The 19,817-nt window shown below is 36.3% G+C and overlaps 1 protein-coding gene across 2 annotated transcripts in view; it reads left to right on the top strand.

Annotated features, from left to right (window-relative positions):
• ERAP2 (endoplasmic reticulum aminopeptidase 2) overlaps positions 1–19,817 on the top strand; it is a 39,982-nt gene that overhangs the window by 18,367 nt on the left and 1,798 nt on the right. Inside the window, exons 8-19 of one of the 2 annotated variants that reach the window (XM_072789982.1) lie at positions 327–458; positions 679–810; positions 3,566–3,631; positions 4,836–5,011; positions 7,335–7,414; positions 8,475–8,658; positions 12,380–12,536; positions 13,012–13,196; positions 15,836–15,997; positions 16,545–16,685; positions 18,711–18,792; positions 19,549–19,817. The exon at positions 19,549–19,817 is cut by the window's right edge and continues 1,798 nt beyond it. In XM_072789982.1, coding sequence (XP_072646083.1) covers positions 327–458; positions 679–810; positions 3,566–3,631; positions 4,836–5,011; positions 7,335–7,414; positions 8,475–8,658; positions 12,380–12,536; positions 13,012–13,196; positions 15,836–15,997; positions 16,545–16,685; positions 18,711–18,792; positions 19,549–19,692 — 1,641 coding nt within the window. In that variant the 3' untranslated portion in view covers positions 19,693–19,817. The remainder of the gene's footprint in view (positions 1–326; positions 459–678; positions 811–3,565; positions 3,632–4,835; positions 5,012–7,334; positions 7,415–8,474; positions 8,659–12,379; positions 12,537–13,011; positions 13,197–15,835; positions 15,998–16,544; positions 16,686–18,710; positions 18,793–19,548) is intronic. The other variant, XM_072789972.1, reaches the window with a different exon arrangement.

Genomic DNA, 19,817 nt, shown 5'->3' with positions numbered 1-19,817 from the left:
AATGCATCTACTTTGCAGGGATCACAAATGATGGATACAAGGTCCTGGCACATAGCAAGTATTCACTAAATGGGAACCATTTTATTTCTGTATCCAAGGGCTTTGGTATATGGTAAACATTCAAAGAATGTCTGAAGGAATGTTGGTTTTATATCTTTATGAAGCAGACAATTGGGGGAAGGGGAATATATAATGTGATAGAAATTTTCAATCAATTGAAGAAATATTGGTCGAAAACTTTTAGGAATATGTTACTAAGCCTCCTGTGTTTTCTACTGCTTTGAAAGTGCCAAATTGAAAGTGAAAAAATGTTCTTTCCTCTTTAGGATGATGGTTTTTGCCATACATGTTTTGCAGTAATTAAAAAGGATTCATTAAATTCATCCCATCCTATCTCCAACCAAGCAGAAACTCCTACTCAGATACAGGAAATGTTTGATGCGGTTTCCTATAACAAGGTATTAAATGCTGTGGGCAAGTGGAAGCTCTGCTTTCAGGAGAAATATAATGAGGCTTGTTAAATCAGCAGTTGAAGTTATTGGTTCCAGGTTATTGCCACTGGTTATACTTTTGTTATATTTGATGTTCATCTTTCAGACATTATGCATGTTCCATAAAATTTAAACTTCCTTTAAAAATAAATCATACTACCTATTTTTCTTTCTTTCTTTTTTTAAGGGAGCTTGTATTTTGAATATGCTAAAAGATTTTCTGAATGAGGAGAAATTTCGCAAAGGAGTTATTTACTACTTAAAGAAATTCAGTTATGGAAATGCTAAAAATGATGATTTGTGGAGAAGTCTGTCAAATGTAAGTCATCTGTTGGGTAACAGTAGACTGTTGTTAAGCCTAAGATGTAACAGCATAATTATGAAGGTTTATAAATAGCCATATTGTCAGTCATCCAATATTTATTCCACTTTCTACATTGCCAGGGTCCATAGAAGGCAGAACTTTCCTTTTTTCTTTAGCACCACACTAAACCAGGATGCCACCCACACTGGGATAGTCACAGGTGTTTGACGTTTGGCCCTCCTCTCTTTGGTTCCCTTCTATCGTTAACCCAATAGTTTTGTCTCCCCATTTTCCAAAATCTTTAATGTCTTTGTAATTCCTGCCATGAACATCTAATCTTCTCATCCAAATTTTAAGGTTGAATTCTACTTTCTCAACTTTATTGTCCAGCATGTATTCTCCATTCAGTGAGACACATCTTCTCCCTCATTAGAAGAAATCCTGCTCAATCCTTATGTCACCATGTTTTTGTTTCTAGTGCCCTTGCTACGTGAAATGCGCTTCTTCTTGCCAGCAATTCAAGTGCCATTCATCTTTTGAATTCTAGCTGAGATTTTACTTCCTCCTTACAGACTAACGCACCCCTCAATGATTCACCTTTCTGCTCAATACGTCGAAGTGTGTTTATGATTCTGTTCCACGCAGTGACATTCTCTTTTATTAGTTTATAATGGTTCAATAATAACAATGATAATAATAAAATTTGCTTAAGAACAAGAATCATATCTATTCTTTTTTTAATGCCATGGCAATTAGCATTGTGATAAAAAACAGTTAGTTATTGATTAAAGAACACATGGTCTCTTTGTTATTGGGATTCATGTAGTATAATAGGTAAAATGAAGAAAACATGCAGTCAACTCAGATAATTCTAATAATTATTAAAATATTCTTAAATTTTTTACTTGGAGTAAAATAATCTTTTATAGAAGTATTGGACTGATGGAGCTCATGTATATAAACACATATGGCCCAGGGACAGTAATAATACTGTTCAACATTGGTATAGCACTTAATCGTTTAAAAAGTTATTTCAAGTGCATTATCTCATTTGATTTTTTATGCCCTTTTATAAGGGCATAAGTCTGGACCCTCATGGCCTAATAATTTATGTGATTTTGTGGTCAAAGAAACAAAGTCGTTAAACATTTTTTCAAAATGGCTCAAATCTTTTGTTCACATTTCTTGAAAATCACAAAGGGACCAAAATACACAGTCTTTAGTATGACCTATATAAATGTTCTTTACCCATTTCCATTACCTTCTGCCAGCAATCTAGGTGATTCTCTCTCTCCAGAGTCCTCCTAACTTCTCAAGAAGCCTCACATTGCTTTTATCCCCCATCCCTCTCCTTCTTCCTCTCCTTTGCTCTGTGTGTGTATATGCGTGTGTGTGTGTGTGTGTGTGTGTGTGTGTATAGACCTCAACTTTGCCTCTCTTCAATAAGAAACAATCCATCTTTGGTGTGCATAGTGGATATGAGGGGAGAGATTAAAGGAGAAATTTGGTCAACAATTGCAGGATTCTTTTAGGTCAGCTATGACTATTTCTAGGTTAATTTTTGTCACATCATGCTTATTAGCCACCTCAAGAAGGTAAGGTAGGCATTCTTACCCCATTTTTGTCAGTGAGAAAAGCAATACTGAGGAAGAGATTGGTGCAGGTTGTATATACACCATGCAATGACAGAGTCAGTACTTGAAATCTATCTTCTGATTCTAAGCTGAGTATTCATTTTCTTAATTACATCACAGCTTCTTCCTAGTTATCAGGAAAGTCTCGATCTAACCTTTCCCTGAAAGTCCTTAGTTCTAGTTGACCACTTCCTGATGCCAAATGAAAGTATGGTACGAAAACGATAAATTCCTGTAAATATCTTACTCAGAATTGTGTCACGTTATATCATTTCTAATACATTTCAATAGCCACTTGGGAATTAGAAGAATTATTTGTTGTTATTTTTCACAAAATCATTTAATAGCATTTGAGAGCCTTAGACGGTATATATGTCTTATTTTTCCATTTACAGTTCCCCTTAAGCATTCAGTCCTTGTTATTTAAGGATTGATTGACAGACAAGTTGTTGATTCTCTTAGGTCTAATTTTAATTCTGAATTCAAAATTTATTGTTCTCTTTATAAGCTACTGTGAGTCATTGGGAATGCCCAGGTAAGCAAAGACATACCCCTCCCCGGTCAAGGGATTTGTGATATGAAAGAAGAAGGTTAATACTAGAGACACAATTGCCTAAATGCTAAACAGGGGCCTGAGTAGAACACACAATAGAATAATAAAGTAGGACCTTCCCCAGGGGAAAGAGAAAAAATGAAAGAAAAATTCAGCAAACTAATTCATTCTTAAAATAGTTGTTCTACTACCTTGTACTTCTTTAGAAAACTTAAAATAAATATATATGTATATAATACACACACACACATATATAAATTTAATTGATGAAAATAGACATGTTAAGGAGCATAGCAAGTCATGAAAATTAAAAAAAAAGGCAAAAAAAGGCATCTTGGTAGTGACCGTAGGAAATCCACAAAAATTATTTTTGTTTTATGTATATAAGTAACTTTTGTGGACTTCCTATGGTCACTGCCAAGACACTTTTATTTTTTAATTTTCATGAATTGCTATGCTCCATACTAGATCAATTAAATTTTCATAGACCTATGCTGCTAAATGTCTGCATTCATGTCTAATATGCATATTCAGCTGACTATCAGTACCAAAATGGCAGTGTTCTTTCATTCTTGTTTTATAGAGTTGTCTAGATGATTTTACATCTGGTGAATTTTGTTATTCCAATTCCAAGATGACAAGCAATATAGTAAGTATAAAGAAACCTACAAAGTAGAAGTCTGGGGTATCACATGACCTGTAGTGAGTGTGGACTAGCCCAACTGTCCCTTTATTTTTTAAAAATATTTATTTAATTATTTGAGAGGGGGGAGTGCTGTGTGGGGAAGGTCAGAAGAAGAGAATCAGAGGCTCTATCCAGTCCCCTGACCTGTGAGATCATGACCTAAGCTAAAACCAAGAGCTGGACACTTAACTGACTGAATCACCCAAGTGCCCCATCAACTGTCTCTTTAAATAACTGGAAAGGAAGAGAGACTTCATAATTTTCCTTGAAACAGATTTGACTGAAATAGGCATGTTCAGGCCATTTAGGGGGATGATGCTGTTACTACTATATTTTTGTTGTTATAATTCAGCATTCCCACAACCCCACTGCTAGCTAAAAATATCTCAGCTTAGAATTCCTCTGCGTGGTTAGTGCTGCACTGGCATCCTCCAGGCTCAAAAACATGCCAAGCCAAATATGTTAGGTCTGGAAATATAGTGAATGGTTTTCTTGAGGCCCTGTCTTTTTGTTTACTTCTGGGAAGTTATTGGAACACTTTAGTGAAGGAGAAAGAAAAGTCACCCTGAAAGAAAAGAATTCCCTTTGAAAAGAATCATGGTGATCCCATAAATTGTAATTTTTAAAGGAAGAGTCAGCATAATCCAGTGATTTGAAATCTATAATAGAAGCTGGGGAGCTAGAGGTTTTGTTCTTTATTCAATAGACATCTATTGATGTAATATTGTTCTTTTGGAATATTTAAAGCTCCCTAAAGATAGACATTTCTCTCCTAAACACCTCGACTTCACTGTTCTGAAAATGAAATGGTGGGGTGTTTTTTTTTTTTCTGTTTTTGTTTTTGTTTTCAGGGTTTTTTTTTTGGTTTGAAATGGAGCAGGGAAAAAAAAAAAAAAAAAGAAATGGAGCAGGAGGGAGGCTCCAGCATCAAGGCCTTCCTCTGGGACTTTGTCACCACACGTTAACCCTCTCGCTCCCACATCCACCCCTCCTTCAGTTAACTTGCAGAGAGCAGGGGGCTCCAGTCCCGGCCCTGAGGGTATACCCTGAGGCCTCCCCTCTTCCTCCTCCAGCCTGGTTCCTGGCATCCAAGGAGGTCTCTGTGTTTTTCTGCCCTCCTTGGTGTCTCTCCTCTGGCTCGAGTCACCAAAATCACTTGTCATTTCAGCTGGCCTTTCTGGGGGAGCATGTGGACGTCAAGCAGATGATGAGGACCTGGACTCTGCAGAAAGGACTTCCCCTCCTGGTGATTGAACGAGAAGGGCATTCCCTCAAACTGAGGCAGGAGCGCTTCCTGAGCGGAGTCTTCAAGGAGGACCCTGAGTGGACGGCCCTGCAGGAAGGGTGACTGCGTTTCTTCTGTTGGTCCAGTTCCCTTCAGCTCAGTTTGCTGCTTGGTTCATTAGCTTTCTCTCAGTTTCAATGGCAACAGGCTGGATGCTCTTTCTCCGCAGGAGTCAGAGGCCTGAGCTAGCCTTGAGAACCCATGGAGAGAGCTCCGGGTGGGCCCCAGGCTGCCTTGTTGAGGGTGCAGCTGTGTTCTTAGGAACCTGCGGCAGCCCCTCAGTTCTGATGCAGGGGGTGGTCAGCTATGTGGCTGTTAAAATATGTCCTGTTCTTTTCAATCCTAGATTTCTTGGGCCTTGTAAGTTAGGTGACCAGCGCATACCTAGAAAGTGTTATGACAGCTCCACATCTTATCAGAAGAGAAAATAGGGGCACCTGAGTGGGTCAGTGGTTGAGCATCTACCTTTGGCTCAGGTTGTGATTGGGGTTCTGGGATCGAGTCCCTCTCCCTCTGTCTCTGCCTCTCTCTGTGTCTCTCATGAATTAAGTCTTGAAAGAAAAAAAGAGAAAATATATCCCCTATATGGTGAATTACATTCCTGGGAATTAAACCTCCTGTGGCCTTTTATTTTTCAGTAACTGACTATAAACAGGGGGTCTAAAAACATATGATGTTCTTGGTAATAATGAAAGCAAATCCAGTGAACCGTACTATCATCTTGCTCACCAGCCTGACCTAAAGAGGATGTGTTCAAGGCTTTACTAAAAGCAAGAAACACAACACTGCCCACGTTTCTCAGATCTATTGGTTCTATCCACAAGATGAATGAGGTTAATTTTAAATGAAATAGTACAAGTGAATCTGCACTGGCTCTTATGATTGTTATTTCTTTGAGATGTATCTGTCCAATAACAATTCTAGAATTTTTCTGAGAACCAGAAGCAAATTCAAAGTCTTTAACACAGAGAATATATATATATATAATATATTTTTCTTTTTTATTTGGTCAGTTGCCTATTTCCAATCCAATAGCAACTTTAATGCCATTTCTCTATACATGCGTCATTTCATTTTTCTGTATCTCCTTCTGAAGTCTGAACCTCAAAGAGCTTAAACAATTTAGATCTTGACAACACAGCCTGGAAAATTTAATGTTTGCTTTGTTACTGGGAAGGCATGATTCACACTTTTGTAGTTTATCCAAATGCCATGAGGGAGTTCAATGGTGTGGATGGTCCAGAATAACAAATAATCTTCTACAATGATCTGTATTTTTCCTCTGAGGCAGTATTTAGATTACTCTTATAAAATTATTACCCTCTGATTCATGCCTATCCAAACTCATGAAATGCTACTCTCCCTCTTTTTCACTCCCAGATATGTTTACCTAGAAAAAATCCCTTTCCTTCTGGAGCCAAGAGTGATCCAGTTAACAATCATCCTGTTAAGTCCTGGCAATGTCTATGTGTCTATTTTTACCTTTTTATATAAATTTTTCGATTGTTTTGTTAATTACTGATACTTTGTGGGTTAGCAGGTAGATTATCCCTTCTGACCCTTTATGGGATAAAGTCTGTGTATACTGTTTCTCTCATTGTTTTACATTTTTCTGAAAACTAATAGGTAAATCCTTAATTATTCCTCTTTCTGTTTTATACCTGTCGGTATTTTCAAGCACATGATTTTACGTGTGCAAGATTACTGAAGCTAATATGGCTTGATGTGATAGAGGAAATGAAAAAAAAAAAAAAGACCCAGCCGATTTCTGTTATTTACCATAGTAGGACCATTGAAAAGTGTCCGAAGTACATTGAAATTGGCCTTTCTTCCAATCCATTCTGTTTTTCTGCTCTCTGGACTTTGCTGATTTGCAGATCCTAGATTTTTTGTGGCATAGCTGACCACTTACAGTCACTAACCAGTTGCAGGAGTTGGGTGTGGGTAGCTTTGTTGAACAAAACGGCAAGTGGAAATTATACTGAAGTCAGATCTTTATCTCTTGAGGCTTTTCTTGAAGCTTTTCCTTGGTTATTTGAATTAATATCAGGCTGCCAGAGTTTTTGAAACTGTGAAAGGAAGATTGGATTTTTTTTCTCTTGCTTAGAAGAAAATAATCAGCAGAACTTGTGGTATGAGATTTGGACAGCAAATGACACTGGTAATTGTGACAGAGTTCACCTAGGTATATATTGTTGCACCTCTATAATCACATAGAAGAATTTTTACATACTCAAGGATCTGCAAGTCTTAGCCTATAAAATTTACAAGGCCACTGATGGTGTGAAAGATGGGCCATTAGGTGTCTTTGACAGCCTACCTGGGTCTGGCAATGTGAATGTTAAAATGGCCATTCATAACCATCTCTATTTTCTGACATAGGTTCCTCTGGCATATTCCACTGACCTACTCCACGAGTTCCTCTAATGTGGTTCATAGACACGTTCTAAAATCAAGGACAGGTAATAAACTCATTAGTCAAACAGGTGTTTCAATTCTGAAATTAAACATGTTTTGGGTTATTTGGAGGAAAGATACTATAAGTAAATCTCATAATAAGAGATTTATATTTGGGGAAGTTCTCACTTATCCATTTATTAGTTACTAAAAGAATCCTTTAGTTGGAACGTTCAAATTTCTATTCAGTGGAAAGTTTTCTTGTGCTTTAGCACTTAGAGATAGGTTTGTATTTGTATCAAGAAATGATGGATTCCTATCTTACAGCTCTTAAATTACTAACCTAGCAATTGGCAAAAATGTGTATTGGAAACATTTTTGTTTGCCACAAGGCAAAAATATGTATTGGAAGAAAACATGCACTTTGGAACAAAATGGCCCTGGATTCAACTCCTCACTATATCATCTATTATATGTGTGACCCTAAGAAAATTCCTTACTCCTCCTGAGCTTCAATTTTTTCATCTTATTTTGCATGAGGACTAGGTCTCACAGAACTATTGAGAGAATATGATAATAATGTTATTTTACCACATAGTATAATGTCTGTCATATTAAAAATATATATTACAATCTTAATTTCTCTTGAACACCTCACTGAACTGTGAGAGGGTTTCCATCATAATGTCATGTTCAACCTGGAATCCTTATTTCACCCCAAATAAGGACTAGACAAAAATGGATCACGTCTTTACATGTACATGTTTCAATGACCAGTAACTATGTTTCAATGACCAGTAACTAAACCCTGAGACAAATAAATCAAGCGGGATTCTGATCATGCTTATCATCTGGTTAACGGGGCCTCTTAGACCAGCGAAGACTGCGTTTGAGAACAAATTTAGCAGTCTTTTTCCTATGAAGTAACTTATTTATTAATTTAATAAGACCATAGCTCACAAAAAAACCCCATTCAGTAGACTATGAAAATGAATGTCACAATGATTCTTCCATAACTTTGTCTTCCTACCGATTATTTAGTAAAAGAGTGAGTACTAACAGTTTTGGAGATGTTCCTAGTATGTCTGTTGATAATGAAATGCTATGCCAATTTCCTCCTTCTAGACACTCTGGAATTATCTGAAAAGACCAGTTGGGTGAAATTCAATGTGGACTCAAACGGCTACTACATTGTTCACTATGAGGGGCATGGATGGGACCAACTTATTACACAGCTGAGTCAGAATCACACACTTCTCAGACCTAAGGACAGAGTAGGTCTGATTCATGATGCGTTTCAGCTAGTAAGGTAATGCAAAATTTCATCTGATTTCACAGTAAATAACTTAATCATAATCAGATATGCTAGATTTCAAAATCAAATATTCAGTGTTGGTCATTGATTGTTGGTATGAGATGGATCTGAATGAAGGTCAAATACGGGCCACTAGGCCAAAGCCTACTCACTAAGAAGATGTTTTGACCCGACCAGTATTTGAAAATGTATTCTGACATTTTAAAATGTGGGTAAATTTATATACAAATCCTGACTTCTGGAATCTTTTTTTGAAAGTGAGGAGATTTTGCAACTGTGGACCTTAATTCCCACAGAGGAGGGTGCAGTGGGCAGATCCTTCTTGAAGCCAGGCTTTCACTGTCCCATGCACCAAAGTTTCAAACTGTACATGAGTGGCCTGATTCACTCACTTAGGATGGACCCTCTAAACATTTAAGCTTTTGACTCCAGATTTAAAATTTGTTTATATTTGTTTGTTGTTTGTGAGTAGCTTGCTGCTTCACCAAACACCTATGTAATCTGTTGAACCAAAAGTATAATATAGTCTTAGCCTTTATGATTTTAAATGTTAAATCTAGTACACAATCCACTTGTCACATTGAAGAAGTCAGTATGAAACTGAAAGGGAAATGAAGGAGGAATTGGCTACTTATGCTTATTCCTCCTTAGACTTTCCTGGAAAGACAAAATATTTTCTTTCTTTTCTCACTTATCCTCAGCAGAATAAAATATAAAATAAATAAGGTCACAAGATCACCAACAGAAAAAAATATTGGAAATCAGGTGGAATATTGTGCATTGTAAGCTTTTCCTATTCTCAGAATTACTATAGTCATTTTATTCAATGTGACATATTATTTCCTTTCAGATGTTTATCTAGGTCAAGTTGAGTGAGAGTAATCAGCAGGACATCTCTCAGGAGAAGCTTCTCCATACAACAACAGAATTCTCTAGTTAGGGGAAAAGGAGAGATTGAGAGCTGAATCTTCAGCCCCACGTGTCTCAAGAACACTGTGGTAGCAGAGCCCACTGGAGGCCAGGATTGGCCAGGACGTGGCCATCCAACATCTGAGTGGATCCATCAGACTAGCAGAGAAGTAGGCCACAGTTCACGGAAGGCGATTTGTCTGCTCAGAGGAGAAACTCTGAGTACATTGCAGAGAAGATAGATTAAAAATTTAAGAACAGGGTCACTGAGGAATATTGACAATTTAGCAAATGAAAGCCAATCTTTCAAGTAGTTGCGAAGTCTTTTTTGCTCTCTCTAGCCAATACATTTATGGGTTGTGTTAATTTAGCAGAAGGAACCCTACAGTTATTAATAAATCAGTAGAAAAAACAGTAATATTTCTTCACAAAGTGGACAGGTTAGTGAAGCTAATTCAGAGTAAAATTTTGGTTTAAAATAGATGACTTCAAGTACTACCTCTTTAATTCTTGTTTGACCTTGGGCAAATTATTTAAACATTTTAAGCCTAAATTTTCTAGTCTTTAAAATTCCAGCTTTAAATGGTAATATCTAATATCAAGGGTTGTTTCGAGGATTGCATGAGATAATGCTGATAAAGCACTAAGCACAGTACCTGTTCAATCAATGTGAACTGTTAGTATTATTAATATTATCTAATATACATTGCGTAAAAGATTGTGTATTGAAGAGGAAGATGAAGTGACGGCATAGAAATGCATTTCAAATAGTGTGAGGTTAGAAAAAAAGTGGAAAGTGAATTTGTGTATTATTATGTTTGTAACTACATAGAAAAAAGTACTTCCTAAAAGTGGAGGGGAAAAAAGAGGAGGAAATATTCCAAAGTGCTATTTGTGAATATGTAAGGTAATGAAACTATGAGGCTTGTTTCCTCCCCCCTCTAATTTCCAGCTGTTTCATAATTTGTTTATATTAATTTTATAATAAAACTGATTCAATAAGGAAACAATTTAAAACACTCATAATAGAACTAAATATTTTTACTTGCTACTCTCCCTTTAGTGATATTTATCTCACCCTTTCTTGCTTTATAAAATCTCTATTTAAGAGTTCAAAGAAGTAATCAGCGATCATATTTGGTTTGAAGACAGAATTTGACCAAGGAATGGATATTTATTTCGATTGGATTTTCATATTTACTAAATATAATTTAACACTTGAATCCCATCTGAGTTGAGTAGAATTAAAACGACAACTGTAATTTCCTTACAGAAAAACTATTTGTTTCTTTTAATCTGACACCATAAAAAGAAGACCTAAAGTGGTTCCTCGAAAATATAGTTTTATCTTACAAAGATACCATTTAGCTGAAACTGTATACTAATAAGTAGAGAACCGTCTACTAATAGAATATAGTTTTTTTTTTTTTCTGTTGGGCTGAAGTATACACTTATATGTGTCTTTAGTTTTTAAGCTGAACAAGCATTCAGATAACATTTTGTGTAATGATTGGTGGTGAGAAGCTGGATTTTTATTAAACTAATTATATAAAAAGAAAAGATGACTTCTCATATGAATATTAAGATTAATTGTTTATAATAGATAACTACAGAAGTAAATAAGGTGCTTGTTTTAGTAAGATACAAATTAGGCTGGACCAAAAAAGAAAAGCAGGATTACTATAAGGTAGTTTTTGTGTTCAACATTCTTTTTTAAATTGTGCCCCTGGAATATTATACTTAGTTTTTCCTGTTGGTGATCCTCTAGGGTATCAGCTGTACTGTACATCATGACACTTACACATGTGGGAAGGAATAGTGACATTTGGTAGATTAATGCTTTAAAAAACACAGCCATCTATAGAATCATAGTGTATATGGTTTAGCCCTCCGTCTTCAGACAAAAATTGTGGAAATTTTCCGTAAGTCTGTTTTAAAGCAGTATCTCATTGTGTCTGAGAAGAGTGAAGTCACAACAAAAGTTCCTTCTTTTTAGTTTCAGTTCCCTCTTTCTCAATAAGAATTGAAAATTTCAAAAACCCCAAGGAGGTAGCACATTATGTTAATGAAAAATTCAACAGAGACGTCCTTTGTTCTGGAATCTGTTTCCATATCAAACTACTATGCTTAATCTGGGAGTCCGATGCTGGCAGTAATAGCTTACAGACCACGTGCAGGCACAAGTCCTGTCAGAAACACATGTGAGAACCACTCTGCAAAAATGACAATATAATGGTTTACTTCCTCTGCAGAAGAGACCCTAATGCTTTGGTATTCAGAATAATAGTTTTTGTTTGTTTGTTTGTTCTTCTTATTAAAAGAAAATATGGAGAAAGCATATAACTTTGGAATCTAAATAGATTTCGAAAACACAATGAAACTACTTTTTTTGTCCCACTAGAATAATTACTACTTCTCTGTTAGACTCTAGGAGGGTCGTTAAAAAAAGAGAAGACACTGTACCTGTCATCAAAATTCCAAATTAAAAAAAAAAAACAAAACCAAAATTCCAAATTTGCTGGGAGGAACAATTCAAATCCACAAATTAAACAATTAGAGAATGACATAATATATGAAAACCTTGATATTATTTTGTACTAAATATTAATATTAGCTAATATTTCTTTTATAAAGCTCTTCCTGTATTATAGGAATTACTCTAAGCACTCAACTCATATGAAGCCATTTAATCCTTAGAACAGAACTGCCCCCATCATTGCTCTCTATATCATATTTGTTTTAATGTTAAGAATATTAAGAACTATAAAATATGCACAAACCACCAACAACTTGTTTCATACTTCAGTGCAGGAAGGTTGACCCTAGACAAAGCCCTTGACCTGACTCGCTATCTCCAACATGAAACAAGCATCCCTGCACTTCTCAAAGGTCTGGAATACTTAGAACTATTTTACCACATGATGCACAGAAGGAATATTTCAGATGTCACTGAAAACCTCAAGGTTTGTATCACTTCCAGAAAATTCACTGAGTAAGTATAGAGTGTCTGGAGGATTGGTGAGACTTGGTCTGTCTGTGTGAACTCCTGGGGAATAAATCTTCAAGAAGCTGGGGCAACTGGCTGATAGCACAGTCAACACCACAGCATTGAATGGTTGGGAATCCTTTGCTCCTTGTCATCACCAACTTAAGAAGATCCTGACAGGATCATGAGCAAAATATTCCTCCTAAATGTGATTTTATCTATTGATATCCACCCCCACCCCCGATAGGAAATTAAGTCATACTTTTAATGCAGAAACTCTATTTGACTATGGTAGGTGGGGCCCAGAAAACAGAGAGAAAAATAGATGGACTAATAGTTCTGTGTTTGAGGAAGATTCATGTAGATAGTTTAGAGTTGACCCCTTTTGATGATAAGAGCTGTGTTAAGTACTAAATTTAGCCTCTCTGTAAATCATCCTGTGCTTTCTGCAGCGTTACATTCTCCGATATTTTAAGCCAGTGATTGACATGCAAAGCTGGAGTGACAAGGGCTCAGTCTGGGACAGACTGCTTCGCTCGACCATCTTAAAATTGGCCTGTTACCTGAACCATGCTCCTTGCATCCAGAAGGCAACTGAACTCTTCTCTCAGTGGATGGAATCCAGTGGAAAATTAACGTAAATCTAGATATCTGTCCTGTTCTTTGTTCCTTTCACTTTGATGCTGAAGTCTTTGATCAAGCAAGACATTACATCTAAAACCTTTCAGTGAGGTTGGAGGAGGGGGGCGGAAAGCCATGCTGGGAATTACAAACCCTTGTTTCATGCTCCCATATAGTAAGTGCTCAATAGATTTTGTGGGAAGTGAGATTTAGGTACCTTTAGAGGAACAGCTAATAAGCATTGGCATGGTAACAGAAAGACAGCCAGAGGGTAGAAGCAACGGGGGGGGGGGGGGTGCCCAAGCTCAAAAACTGATGTCTTTTAAAGACAAAAGGCAATGTGAAATGTACATGCAGTCAAAACACCAGTGATCATTTGCTAAAATTGTTTTTAAAATAAGGAGAGGATACCTTTTTAAAAAGTCTATTACTTCTTCATTAACCAATACCACAGACCCGAATTTTGACCCCAAATTTCATATTTGAGGGGAAATTGATGGCCTGAGCCATGAAAAGTGTGTATATTGATGGCAAAATGTATTCTGGTGGTTATTATAATCAAGAAGATGCCCAGTGATCACATGGATTATGCTGCAGTTCAGTTTAGCAGTTACAATCCAGAAATACTAACAGATGCCACAATCTTTTCAATGTAAGACTTGATTTCTATCCAACACATGGTTTTACATTGTTATCATTAAAACTGACTCTAGAGTTGGATGTTTTGAGAAATCAAATTGGTATGTGGATCAAGGAAAATTCATTCTTTAAAACTGAAGAAAAAAATTCGCAATTTTAGTGCTGTGCAATGTAATGGTGTCCATTTGTCCTATCAGATTGCTGATAGGCTATCATAATTTCTCTCCATATAACTAAATCTCAGTGAGCTTTTTGAAATCCTTTCTTGAATTCTTCTTTTTGAAAACATTAATTTGTTTTCTTCTTTGTACTTTCCTTGTCATTGTTATTTGAGCCAAAAAAAAAAAAAAGCAGTTTAAGAAAAGTATCTTTTAGCTCCTCTTTTTTGTTCATGTTTGAATGGGTTGAATGAGTGACGCTAAAATGTAAACATCCTGCTGCCTTATAGCATAATGAGATATTATTCCACCTTTATACTTGTTCCAAGAGGAGTGATCTTATCTGCAGCAACCCACCTATGGGTTAGATATGTGAGTTGAACGTGTTTAACCAGATGCTATACTTGTGAAAATATAAAGCTCATTTATGCTTGTAATCGATAATACATAATTAAATATTATAGGGTTTTTCCCCCTAAACTTCAAGATTTCTAGTATTGATCCTAATGAAGAATTTTCTTACATAGATTAATTACTTCGTTCATTTGTGTGTCCAATATATAATTCTTTGCATGTTGCCTGTGGGCCAGGCACTGCTTATAGGAAAAAAGGATAAAGCAGTAAACAAAACAACTATGTGTCTTACCTTCAGGGAACTTACATGTATTTATTATCAACTTTCATACATTTGTACAGTAAATACACTAAAATCAAAACAATGCAGACTATAATTTAATTGCTTAGTCTTTGTTTTGTGATTCAACTGGCACTTGGGATATTTAAGCACGTATAGGGGAAATAACGCAAGTGTTAGGATCATAGGTTTAAATTCCATCTTCACAATGGCTAGTCATGTCACCTTGTGCAAGTTACTTAACCTTTCCAAGCTTTATTTCCACTTTTTAAAAATGGAACTATCTCACTAGGTAGCTTTGACAGTTAAATATGATTGTAGATTCTCCTATATGGTCACTACATGATAAATGCAAATTTCCTGCCCCATCCTCTGTTGCAGTTTTTCTGAGCCATCAAAAGGAATATCAGTTATTATTGATCTAACAATATTGGAATTAAAAACCATAGACCAAATTAGAATCAAACCTAGTTAATATTCTACAGGGCAATAAAACCCCAAAACCTTATCAGGTTTACAAATTATAAATTATAAAATGACCGAACCCAATCAATTGTGCTAAATTAAATTTTCTAGACCCAGAGAATCAGATGACTCTCAGTCCTGTTAGAAAATACACTTTAATGTGATATTAAAGCAGTAAGAAACCAAGTTTTATTTTTAAAAAAATCACATAGCACCAATATAGGTTATTCAATTCTAGAATTCCGTATAAACCAACACTTTGATATGTCAGAAATCATTGATTCTACAAAGTTGCTATTTTAGTTCCTGAGTAAGTTAAAATTTTATGATTATTCTCCTTGCTAACATTTTATCATCAATAAGGGAAAAAAAACCCACGGGGCACCTGGGTGACTCAGTCGGTTAAGCGTCTGACTCTTGATTTCAGCTCCGGTCATGATCTCCAGGTTCTGAGATCCAGCCCTGTGTAGGGTTCCCTGCTTGGAGGGGAGTCTGTTTGTCTGCTTTTCCCTCTGCCCCTCCCACCACTGCTCTCTCTTTCTAAAATAAATAAATAAATCTTAAAAAAAAAACCCACAAATAATTTGCAAAGCAAAATTACATAAAATATTTTTATAAAAATTTGACAGAAATAAAGGTTTAACACACTACTGAAAATAACTCAGGGGTGATTCTGTTATAGCAGTTTAAAACTGTAATAAGAAAAAAGGGTTTTTGTTTCATAGGGCTTTTTTCTTCACTTTGTTCTTCATACTACAGCATTCCATCAGATGTTTTGGAGATTGTGTATTCCGTCGGTGCTCAGACAACAGTGGGATGGAATTACCTTTTAGAGCAATATGGGCTGTCAGTGTCAGGTGCTGAAAAAAACAAAATTCTGTATGCATTGTCAACCAGCAAACATCAGGAAAAGTTAATAAAGTAAGTGCATAAACTTAACTAACTTGTTAAAAGTAAACTGATACAAATTCAATGAAGTAAAAAAAAATTCAATGAAGTCACTAAAATATTGCCCTCCAACTTCAAAGGCATTAAAATAATTTAATCAAGATTTGATTTGCTTTGACTTTACTTCCAAAAAATACATATTGACAAAATGCAAATAGTGAAAACAGATATATTCCTAGTTATTAATCTGGTGACCAATTCTGGACAAATGGCTACATTTTACATCAAACATTTGGAGAAAAATGATCACAAGAATACATTCTTGTGTGTTAGATGTTTTACAAGATGCTAATTAAAGTACTTTGAAGTAATAAGTGAATGAAGTTACTGGCAGAAAAAAATTGAAAGTTCAACTGGAACATTAAAAATGTTAGCCAGGAAGGAATTTGTTATGGATTTTAACAAATTATAATTTTATCATGCCTCTTTCTCTTCTATTCTTTTAATATATTGGTAGCCTGAGTTAATTTCCATTACATAGCACATACCATGACAAGTCAAATGGTCTTTATTTCTTCAGATTAATTGAACTAGGAATGGAAGGAGAAGTCATCAAGACTCAAGAGTTGGGCCTCCTTTTTCATGCGATCACCAGAAGTCCACAGGGGCAGCAATTAGCCTGGAATTTTTTGAGAGAAAATTGGACCCATCTCCTTAAAAAGTTGGTATTCATTTACATCCAATGTGTGCTCTTCCACCTAAATAGCTCCGTCGCCTGAAACCAAGTACAATGATGTGTCCCCCCCCCCCCAAAGCATATAAATGATCCTAGTTCTACCCAAATAGTTTGAAAACTTAATGGCCCAAAATTACTCTGTCCAGGTGTGAGGGAGAGGAATGAGAAGTGAGTGGCAAAGAGATTTCGCTCACTCTGCACAGGCAAAGACCTGCTGGGAGCAAGCGTGTGATGAGTTAAATCCAGTCATCAGCCCCATCCAGCACGCTGAAACCACATATAGTGCATCAAACACATTTGGCTTGCTTTGTTAATGCAGTTTTGTTCTGGGGGAGAGTTTCAGGAATTCTGATGAGAGCTAACCCCCACCCTCAGGTCCCCTGTGGAAGTGGCCCAGTGGAGAGCTTAGAGGAACTGAAAGAAATCTGATCAAAAGTGTTTGGGGAGCACTCCCACCCCTTTTTAAAACTCAATCAGTTCTGAGTCTTTTCTCGGATTTCAACTCTTAGGAGAACCAGAGCTCACTCCAGCCTGCTCCTGGGCCTAAAGTATCCCCCAGAAGGAACCAATAATGGTTAGATTTCATTGGAAGGCACAGGATGGCATTGCTTTCTTTCACAACAAACCCCTGCTAAGGCACTCAGCTAGTCCTTATCCAGAACCAAAATGTCACTTACAAACTATTTGGAAAATATCCTGAATCTAAGAGCTGCACAGTCTGTTCTGTTTACCTTAGTGTCAGTATCTCTGATTTCCATCATTCCCAGTTCCTCTTCCCTCTCATTTGTTAGCCATGAAGGACTCAGAGCCTCCATAGCTTTGTGTAAGCAAAAAGAGCATTTTCACCCCTCTGCCAAGGCCTTGAAGGAGGTTTGAATTCTCATGGTATCAAACAGAAACAGCTTTAAAAAACATGTGTGTGTGTGTGTGTGTGTGTGTGTAAAATGAGCGTGTGTATGTTTCCTTAAGGATTACTGGAATCATTGGTTGGGTCGTTTGCATGACTATCAGTTCCCTCCCCTGAAATGATGAGACTTTTTCTGCAATGCCATAGATTTCCTTTGTCACTAGAAATGATCCTCCTGCCTGACCATGTGCACAGCCTGGATTTGGAATCATTTCTAAGATGTATCCATTCTCTGCTTTTCAGCACGAATCCCTTTGACTTATGGTATAAATTCTCTATATAAGACACTGGGGTGAAGGACTCACTCTGTGGCTACAAGTGAGAGTTCAACCAAATAGCATTGCCCCCCACCCCCACCAAAATACTGTGTATAAAGACAGTGGATTTCCAAAATGGGAGGCGAAGTGTGCAAGACAGTACATGAGAGTGCAAAGAGAACATATTACTACATATATTAGTTCTTATGCTATTAAATTTTCTATTTGACCTATAACATAGTACATGCATATAATACATAAATAAAAATATGAATATTGGGAAGTTTGTGGACAAAAAAATCTTTACCAATGGAGTGCGTAATAAAAACATAAAGAATGCTGCTTTAAGCATAAACATATATTTAAACATAAACATTGCTGGATAAGCTAGTCACAGTTCCTAAAAAGGTTTTATCTACATTTTCATCTTATGGTCAAATTTGACACACTTTGGGACGTCTGGGTGGCTCAGCGGTTAAGCGTCTGCCTTCCGGCTCCGGGCATGATCCTGGAGTCCCAGGGTCGAGTCCCGCATCCGGCTCCTTGCATGGAGCCTGCTTCTCCCTCTGCCTGTGTCTCTGCCTTTCTCTCTCTCTCTGTGTGTCTCTCATGCATAAATAAATAAATAAATCTTAAAAAAAAAACCTTTAAAATAAATTTGATACACTTCATAGTTTTGGGATTTTCCTGAATAATTTATTCTTATGGTAATTAATATAATATATTGTAATGTACAAGCTTATTATCACTAGATTAATGTCATATATTTTAAAAACATATGGTATCATAAAGATAAGGCCAGTATTTCTACTACTTAAATCTGTGTGTTTCTCTTTTTATTTGCAGATTTGACTTGGGCTCACATGCTATGAGAATAATCATCTCTGGCACAACATCTCACTTTTCTTCCAAGGATGAGTTGCAAGAGGTTTGTGACTCTCTACTGCTAACAACCTAAAAATAAATGTTCAAATCGTAAAACTGAAAGCAAACCTAGATGTAATCTGGTTTAAAGTTCTTGTTTTATTAAAAGAAAATAAGTAGTTCATCCAGTGTCACATAGAAAGTAAATGGAAGGGACAGGGCTAGAATGTCTTAAAATACAGGTGTTCATAGCATTCAAAATGAAAATTACACTTAAGAGATGAGTCCTTGCTTATTTTTTGTTTCATAGTGTATTGTCACAGAAGTGACTATATTGAAGTTTGGGAGAGTACTTAAAGGTCTTTTTTTTTTTTTTACCAAAACTACTGTTGTTGATAATTCTACTTATTTTTTTAAAGCATTCTAATGTTTTATATCTTCTTTCCAAAGTGAATCTGGAGTTATTTACCCTTTAAGGAAACTCAGAATTCTACAACTTAAATCCTGGCTCGCTACTTAACTGTATGACTTGGCTTGATCACTAAACATTTTTACTCACAGTGTGCTCACTTATAAGATAAGGATTTATCATTCTTGTCTTACATTATCTATTGTTTGAAGATAAAGTGAAAAAATAATTACACACACACACACACACACACACACACACACACAAAAGAGGAAAAAACCAACCATTCAAAGGTTGGCAGAGAAATGATTACTCTGGTGTTGGTATAATTTGCAAGCTGTTCTGAAACCCTTTGCAAGAGCAAGTATTTTATGAACCATGTCAGTAATTTTTTTCTTGCTTATTTTTCAGGTGAAACTCTTCTTTGAATCTCTTGAGGCCCAAGGATTACATCTGGATATTTTTCAAATTATTTTGGAAACCATATCCAAAAATATTAAGTGGCTGGAGAAGAATCTTCCCACTCTGAAGACTTGGCTACTGGTTAGTTCTTAAGTGGTCAGTAGAAAGAGCACTTTGGTTGTGGACATGAAGTCAACAAAGCTCAAGTCAAAGCTCTGGATATTTCGCCTAAGCCACCAAGCAGCCTCAAGAAACCAGCCAGCTCAACTGCCTACCCT

The sequence above is a fragment of the Canis lupus genome, chromosome 2, assembly GCF_048164855.1.
Source record: "Canis lupus baileyi chromosome 2, mCanLup2.hap1, whole genome shotgun sequence".
NCBI lineage: Eukaryota > Metazoa > Chordata > Mammalia > Carnivora > Canidae > Canis > Canis lupus.
This window is presented reverse-complemented; position numbering and strand designations above follow the sequence as displayed.